The sequence below is a fragment of the Panthera tigris genome (assembly GCF_018350195.1).
Source record: "Panthera tigris isolate Pti1 chromosome D3 unlocalized genomic scaffold, P.tigris_Pti1_mat1.1 chrD3_random_Un_scaffold_109, whole genome shotgun sequence".
Classification (NCBI taxonomy): Eukaryota; Metazoa; Chordata; class Mammalia; order Carnivora; family Felidae; genus Panthera; species Panthera tigris.
The window spans coordinates 43,121-52,028 of NW_024962172.1; the positions used below are offsets into that span (position 1 = coordinate 43,121).

An 8,908-nucleotide genomic window follows, 5' to 3' on the forward strand; every position below is an offset into this window, starting at 1 on the left:
TTGCCTCTGTAGCTGTTTTAGTTCTTTCTGATCACACCTCTGCCATCTACTATCTCCCCTAGAGCTTGTTGGTCTCACTGATTCCTCGGTGTCAAATGCTCAGTTTCTTTGAGATAGTAAGTGAAATGTACAAGAGTGGTGAAAGCAAATGCTTGAAAATGACTTTGAGGGATGGTTTATTTTTATATCTGTAAACAGGTTTACGAAATATAAGTATGTATATATAATGGCATCCTGAAGGATCCTGCCGGTACAGCCATTCCAGAAGACAGCAAGTATTATTCATTAAGCCGTGTACATCACTGATAGCCACTTCTCTCCCTTCCCTCACTTGAATTGTTCGTTAGGGGTCCCGCTGGAAACATAAGTATTTCTTTAGAACAATTTTAAAAGTATAATTTTAGATAGTAGGTGTGCTCTGTCACATGTTCAGTGTTAAAACACTGTTCAATGGCAAATGCTATTTACTATTATGGAAACTTAAAAAGATGTGAGTCATTTAGGAATGATTTAGGGAAAAAGAAAATGTATTTGTGTTTTTTAATCTTCACAGGACTAATGAGAGGCTGTCAGAGAACAATACAAAACTTCTTGCGGAGAGACAGCAGCATCAAACTTTACTCAGGACTCTTACTATGAGCCCAGGCCTGGAAACACCTTATTGTGGACATTTTGAAAATAATTCAGTGCTCAATGGAAACCTTACTCCAAGAGGAAACTTGGTGATTCCTACCTTAAAACCACGGCCGTCATATGACTACTGGGAGACTTCCTTGTGGAAGGTTAGTTATATTATCTGTTTTACTTTGGGTTTCAGATATCTGATATAATTGTTGCTTTTAATTTGGTGAAATTCTGAGTTGTTTAAGTAACTAATACATACGAAGTAAAAGTCATAATTATATGTGCTAAGAAAGAATTGAGGTAAATTATATATATATATATATATATATATATATATATATATATATATATATATATATATATATATATTTTAGTCCCTTGTTGTCTCATTTCCAAGAGATACTTATTTTTATTTTATTTTAGCGAGAGAATGAGTGAGTGCATGCAGGGGAGGGGCAAAAGGAGAGGGAGAAAGAGAATCCCAAGCAGGTTTCATGCTCAGCACAGAGCCCAATGTGGGGCTCAGTCTCAAAACCATGAGATCATGACCTGAATCAAAATCAAGATTTGGACACTGAAAACAACTGAGCCACCCAGGTGTACCACAAGAGACACCTAGTATTAACTGTATTCAATAAATATAACTAAACTGACCCATGTTAAATTTCTTGAAAAGCTTTCATTTAAATTTGATTTTAGAAAGTAAATGTTATTGCCTGCTGACCACAGGTACACTTAGATGCTTGGACTTATTTTCAGTTGGCAGTGGTTCATAAACATTTGAAGGTTTTGCTATCATCCAGTTTTTGCACCCCTGTATGTCAGTGAATGATCGTCCTCCAAACACTTAACGACATATGAATGTTTACTATTTAAAAGAATCCAAGGGGGTGCCTGGGTGGGTCAGTCATTTCAGCATCTAACTCTTGATCTCAGCTCAGTTTTGATCTCAGGGTCATGAGTTCAAGTCCTGCATTGGGCTCTACACTAAGCATGGAGGCTACTTTAAAAAAAAAAAAAAAGAATCCACGGTAAGTCCTTTTTATGAATTAAATCAACTTGTAACACTAAAATGGTTAATTTCTCTTTTAAGTTAAATTTTTGCTATTTTCTTACATGAGAATACATCTTTAATTGCTTTCTTACTTATGGCACTCTTTTTTCTTTTTCCTTTTTTTTTGACTTATAGCACGTTTGTTTCAATTTTTATTGAATCGCTCTTGATGAACGATTGTAGAGCATTTTATAAATAGCTAAATCAAGAAAATACTTGAATTTTTAAAATGAAGCTTTTATTTCTTCAAATGAGTTCTTTGCCCCTTTCTCTTTTCTTTTTCTGGAACCCCTTGAATGCAAGTATTATTACACTGGATGTTGTCCCACAGGTCCCTTAACCTAGTCTCACTTTTAAAGTTCTTTTTTCTTTTTGTTTTTCATCTTGGATGATTTCTACTACCCTGTCTTGCAAATTGTTGATCTGTTCTTCTGCATCTTTCTACCTGCTGCTGATTCCCTCTAGTGTATTTGTCATTTCTGTTATTGTATCCTTCAGCTCTGATTGGTTCTTTTTTATATTTTCTATCTCTTTGTTGATGTTATCACTGGATCCATTCATTCTCCTCCCAAGTTCACTGAGCATCTTTATGACCTTTACCTTGAACTCTTTATGAGGTACATCACTTATCTCTGTTTTTTTTTTCTTAGTTTTTTTTCTTAGTTTTGTTAGTTTTTTTTTTTTTTCTTAGGTGTTGTCATGTTCTTTCATTTGGAAGGTATTCCTCTGTGGCCTCAGTTTGTCTGACTTTCTATGTTTGTTTCTAAAATGGTTTCTTTCAACTTTTTCTCTCTTTTGAGTGGGCGTTGCTTTTGAACAATGTACATTAGTTATAAAGTCAAGGAAGAAGAGAATGTTTCTGTAAGTGTTGTCTAGTCATTTTTCTTGGTGGAGCTGTGACAGGTGACACTGGGTAGGCGGCAAGTAACACTGCTCTTCTCTTTCTAAATTCAGAACGCAGGAGACAGGGAGATGGAGAGAAACTTAGTAGCTTTATTACTAATACACACTAACAAATTGGAGGATATGATTTAGGTTATGTTAGCCACATTGGGCTTCCTCCCAAATTGGGCACGTCCCCACACAGTTGTAAATTGAGGAAACAAATGCTTGACCCCCACCCCGGGGGCCGGGTGCTTACCACAGAGCTGAGAGCAGACCCAAATTCATGTTACTGTGGGCAGGCACATCTTTTCAAAGAGGAGATTCAGAAACACATAAGCACTGCTTAGCTCCTTCTCCAAATTCACCCGTTAGGTAAGTCTCCCTTCCTGTCAGGAGGGAGAGAGAGATAAGTCCAAATGTGAGAAGTGAAGGTTCACCTATTATTTCTGACCAGATTTAAATTATAAATAAAGTGAATTGTGTCTTTTGTACATACCAACTAATGATGAGAGGTTAGACAGAAGCATGCTAGATGGGAAAGAGAAATCTGTTGGGTTTTAAATTTTGCTGTAAATAACCACACCATGGGTTCCCTCATTTGTTGATTGATTTTGATAAACCAAAATTTCTTGGGAAGAAATAAATCATTCTTTCAGGAAGAATTTCCTCAGATTCAGCTTGCTTGCTTCACCTAAAGCTTCTCTCTCTCAAGTTCTCTGTCCTGTGGTTTAAAAAAGTTGTGCTTAAAAACTGACTGCTACTAAAAGGAGTTAACATAATTTCTGTTCCTTTATTTTTATTCATGACTTTAAAATTTGTAATTTAGTTAGAGAGCTACTATTGTGTGCCTCATACCTAATCATTTTTGAGCCACATGACAAAGTTTTATGTATTCGTTTTTCTGAGTTATACTTAAAATATACGTATTTTTCCTGACTATGAGGAAGTAACTGGCATAGAACTCTAGGCTTGGTAAGACCAGAAGTGTATTCCTGGTCTGCATCTAGTTGTTTTCATGACCTCAGGCAAAGTACACTCTCTCTGAGCCCTTTTTGTCTATTATGCAAAAGTCGGGATTTTGACTAAATTAGTGACTTTTATACCTTCAAAATAATTTTGTTTTCAAAGAATAGAACGTAATTTTTTTTTTTGCATTACACTGTATTGTGTAAAACAGAGAGAAGTAGAGCTGTCTAACTAAAGGAGAGATGGAGACTATGGCTGTGACTTCCTTGTCCCTCAATCCTGCAGTGTCCCCAACCGAACCTTAGATTTCTATGGGCCATATTTGAATGCTAACAGTAATGAGAAAATCCTTCTAATTAAAAATTCTTTAAAAATGTTCTTTGAATTAAAATTTGCTGATATATAGTTTTTCTGTGTATAATTTTCTCACCCTCGTATATCTCTGATAAATGGAATGGTATACATAAAAGTACACATGTGTCCTTATTCATGGACTTGAAAGCTATTTTCACCATCGAAACACAGTTTTCACCTAGAAATAAACATAAAGGTCACAGAGGTAAATATTTAGGAAAAGAGCTTTTGGGGAAAAGATGCAACATTACCTCGACAGTTCCTTAAGTCATGTCATGTAAAAAACGTGGTTTATATTTTATATCGTATTTATTAATGGTAATATAAAGTTGTTTGAATAAAGCCTTCCCCCGTCATCTGGTATTGAGTTATTAATTTTATAAGTCTGGTATAGTAATGTTGTCCCATTCATTTTATAAGCCTGAATATAATGCTATTGTCAAAAAAGTGTTATGGTTCCTCAAAAACTTAAAAATAGATATTCATTAATTCCACTACTGCGTATTTACCCAAAGAAAATGAAAACACTAATTTGAAAAGCTGTGTGCATCCCTATGTTTATTGAGACATTGTTTGCAATAACCAAAATATGGAAGCAACCTAAGTGTCCATCGATAGATGAATGGATAAAGAAGATGTGTAATATGTATACAATGAAATATACCTCAGCCATCAAAAAGAATGAGATCTTGCCATTTGTGACAACATTGATAGACCTAGAGGGTATTATGCTAGGTGAAATAAATCGGAGAAAGACAAATAAATACCATCTGATTTCACTTACATGTGGAATATAAAAAAACTAAACAAGTCAACAAACAGAATCATAACTACAGAGGACACATTGGTGGTTGGTATGGGGGAGGTGGGTAGAGGGTAAGGACAAAATAGGTGAAGAGGAGGAAGAGGTACAAATTCCAGTTATAAAATAGGTAAGTCACAGGAATGAAGAACACAGCATATGAAATATCCTCAATAATATTGTATTAATGTTGTATGGTGACAGAGGGTAACTACACGTACGGTAGTGAGCATAGCATAGTGTCTACAATTGTCCAATCTGAATTTGTATACTGAAATTAGTGTAACAGTGTCTGTCAACTATACTTCAATTAAAAAAAGGTATTAGGGAAAATAGTTTCTGAAAATATTGGGAAACATGTCAGCCAAAACATTTGTCCTCACACCTACATTTGTAAAGACATTGGAATCCTTATCACCAGTGTTGATTCTGTTCAGTACACTATTTTGGAGCCCGTTTGGGGCATTCAGGGAGAGGCTACCTTGCATAAGAAAGATCTAAATAAGAACATTCTCGATAGGAACACTTGTAATATACAGTTGACCCTTGACCAACATGGTTTCGAACTGTGCGGGTCTACTTTACTTACACATGGATTATTTTTGGATACTGTATAGTACTGTAAGTGTATTTCCTCTTCCTTCTGTTTTTCTCAATGTCATTTTTTTGCCCTGGCTTATTCTACTGTACAACACATGTACGAATCGACTGTTTATGTTACCGGTAAGGCTTCCGGTCAACAGTAGGCTATTAGTAATTAAGTTTTGGGGGGATGAAAAATTATATGCAGGTTTTTGACTGCACCGCAACCTCTGTGTTATTCAAGGGTCACCTGTAGTTGGAAATATTCGTACACATTTCATAAGTAAGTAGATGACCATAACTTTAATAAGTCAAGTGTTTCCAAACTGGGTCCTAATTTGGAGAAAGGAAACAAGTTACAATTGAAAATTGTATATTGTTTTCCTTATCTCTAATTGAGAAAGTTATAAATCAGAAGCTAAGCTTGAAAACTGTTGTAACCCTCTATTTTTCCTTTCTTCAAAGAGATTTTCTGAAATCTTTGTGTGCATATGAAAAGAAATAAGTGTTTTAGTCATAATACAGATAGCAAAATATTATTACTCAATTTTTTGCCAATAGAATTTCCACATGACAGTATGACAGTCCCACATTCTTCATTTTATATGTATTTAAGAGTCAGTCCTGAAAAATTAATAGCAAAAGCATTGCTTCAAATTTTGTTTTTCTAAAAGTGAAAGAATGGAAAGCCCATTTAAGGAACAATTCATTAAGGTAAAAAACTGATTGAACTTTCATAAATGGCAGGTTTTCTAATCATTTCCAAGTAATAATTCAGTATACAATATAATTCTTGTTTAAACTTTTTTGTACCAGTAAGATCAAACATCACCTTTCAGAGATTATACACATTCAATAGATCAATATTAATTGTGCTTTTTAGCAGATTCACTTAAATGGCATTATATATACGTATACACACACACACACACACACACACATATATATATATACACACATATATACATGTGTGTGTATGTATGTATGTATGTATGTATCTGTTCTCAATTATCTAAAACTAACATAAAATAGGTAGGAATTTATTTTATTCATGTGATTGTCTTTCTATGTAAGCAATCCCTAACTTCGGTTTAATCTCTACAAGTATTGTTTCAAGACCACATGTCGTAAGCTATATATAATTCCTACAATGTCTTTTGTTTACCTTACACATTCTAAATAATATTTGACTTATTTCAGATGCAGCGGGAGTTGGAGAAAGCAGTAACCAGAGCACCAGAAGAAGGTATGTTGCCAAAAATGTATGAAGTTAGATATCATTGATTTCTGAAATAAACTATAAATAGTAAATGGCATCCCTTTCTATTGTTTGGATAATGGATGCTGCATTCACATTTTTTTTGTACATATCTAATAAAAAATGTAAAAACATGAGCATAATGAAGAACACACTTCTTCCTCATTTAGTCCTCATGTTTCATAGCTCTTTTAAAATCCCCCAAAAGTCTAGGGGCACCCAGGTGGCTCAGTCGGTTGGGCGACTGATTTCAGCTCAGGTGGGTTCAGACCCTACACAGGGCTCTGTGCTGAAAGCTCGGAGCCTGGAGCCTGCTTCATATTCTGTGTCTCCCTCTCTCTGTGCCCCTGCCCGCTTGTGGTTTGTCTCTCTCTCAAAAATAAATAAACGTTAAAGAAGTTTTTTTCAATCTCCCTAAATCTATATATCTGTTATTATTTCTGGCGATAATCTTCCTTCACTGGTGCCATCCCTATGGAACTGTCAACCTGCACAAGTCTCAGAAAAGGTGTGCTTTATCAAATTGTTGTTTCCGCTAGTGATAGAAGACCCAAAAAGCCAAAGTCGTCTTAGTAATGCTTGGTTAAGTAATTAGAGGTCATATAGCTGTCACTTGACAGGTAACGGGTTTCAATCTTCACTCACTGACTTTGTCATTGCTTTTGCCCTTGGGAAAAACTTTAAATTCCTTAGCATGGAATGAAAACACCCAAATCAGTTTGCTTCTTGCCAGATTATTCAGCCTTGTCTCACTATTTCCCTACTCTGCTGCTTTGCTCTAGCACCTTCTCAAACTAAACTACTCATAATTGCACAAGTGTTCTTCCTCACTTCTAGCTCTTTGTATGTGCTTCCTCCCTCTACCTAGCATACTCTTTCCTTGTCCTTCAGGTGTCAGATTACATATCACCTTCACCAAAAAGCAGACAATATTGACGCAAAACTGGGATGTCCCTTCTGTGTGTTCCAGTAGTGCTGTGTTTTATACCTGTCACTTACATCTGTATATCAAGGAAGGTCCTGTTCAGAAATGTTGGGAAATGCCTGTTTGATGTTTCAGTTTATAGTTTATGATTGTTCAGGGTGGACTGTGTCCTCATCTTGTAATTTCACCTTGTAATGAAAAAACCAGAAACTCTGATATTTATCCACAATAGCAATTAATTCAGTGTGCAACCCTGAGCAAAATATATTTAGTACTAATCTTGGGTTTCATATTGCAGTTGTACGTAGTTATTTTTCAATTTTCTTAACACCTGTTCATAAAGGCCCCAACTTTCTTTTGTTCTTTTTCTTTTCTTCTTTTCTTTTCTTTTCTTTCTTTTTTTTTAAGGACTTGTAGTGAAAAGTATTTTGGAGAAAGAAGATAATTCTTTCTTTTCCTTTTCAGCTGCTACCGAATTTGAACGAGGATCCTGTAGAACTCCTTTAGTATCTACTGATGATTCAATTCTAAATCAAGATCCAGTATGGAAAGCGTCACGAGAATATGTACAGATTTTGAACAAAAAATATATGATTTGAAAAATAAATAGAAAAAATTTACTGGATGCTTACAAAACATTGTCCACTATATGGAAAAATCTTGATTAAAGGAAAATGTTTTTGTGTCACATGTGTGTAATGAAAATCTGTATAATATTTTAAACTATGTTTCTTGGCATCTCATTAAATTTTAAGCACATTTTGTACGTGGAAAGCAGCACTAGAGGGTTTGACATACATCAGACTGTTCCACTCCCTGCTGTTTGCACAGCACACAAACAAACAAGTTGTCATTAATACTTCAGTAGTGTTCATGGATGGCTTTTTTGTATTTTCCAATTTTTTATCACTATATGTGGGCCTAAAGATTTAGACATTAGTTTGATGTATTCCTGCTATGGCTATTGCCAATGTTTGTACATATTACAATTTTTTATAGTGCCATAAAACCTATTTATAATTTTAATTGTCAACACTGATTCATAGCTCTTTCCACATGGAGAAATAAAATTTGCATAAGGCTTTTCACCTTTTCTATTTATTTATTTATTTATTTAGTTAGTTATTTTTTATTTGCTTTTTGGAAACAAAGTTAGAGAAAAGAAAAAATAGAGAAACAAAAGAAAAAAGAACTGCCCCTCCCCCACCCCAGAGCCATTTGCAAGTAAATTGCTAACGGGATGCCTGATTCCTGTAGCATTTAAATCCTACAAGTCAGTACATTCCACATAACTACCATACAACCTTCACAATCAGAACATTAACTCTAATACACTTGTCGCTTGAACAATGGGGTTAAGGGCTCTGACCCCTGCCCCCCACAGTCAAAAAGCCATGAACAACTTTTGACCCCCAGAGACTTAACCACTGCTACTACCAGTGGTCTTTTGTATATGAT

General features: G+C 35.0%; 1 protein-coding gene and 1 long non-coding RNA gene across 3 annotated transcripts in view; one reads left to right on the forward strand and one right to left on the reverse strand.

The window, feature by feature from the left end:
• LOC122236262 (ankyrin repeat domain-containing protein 26-like) overlaps window positions 1-8,138 on the forward strand; it is a 43,686-nt gene extending 35,548 nt beyond the window's left edge. Inside the window, exons 10-12 of the mRNA XM_042977126.1 lie at window positions 554-782; window positions 6,468-6,513; window positions 7,916-8,138. Of these exons, the coding sequence (XP_042833060.1) occupies window positions 554-782; window positions 6,468-6,513; window positions 7,916-8,049 (409 nt within the window). The 3' untranslated portion in view covers window positions 8,050-8,138. The remainder of the gene's footprint in view (window positions 1-553; window positions 783-6,467; window positions 6,514-7,915) is intronic.
• Window positions 2,210-4,059, reverse strand: LOC122236263. 2 transcript variants are annotated; one of them, XR_006214335.1, is made up of 3 exons: window positions 3,960-4,059; window positions 2,820-2,949; window positions 2,210-2,622 (listed from the first exon to the last, which is right to left on the reverse strand). It is a non-coding gene; the product is annotated as an uncharacterized LOC122236263 (long non-coding RNA). The 2 variants fall into 2 exon arrangements; XR_006214334.1 differs by lacking the exon at window positions 3,960-4,059 and adding an exon at window positions 3,060-3,157.
• Window positions 8,139-8,908: the final 770 nt, after the last annotated feature.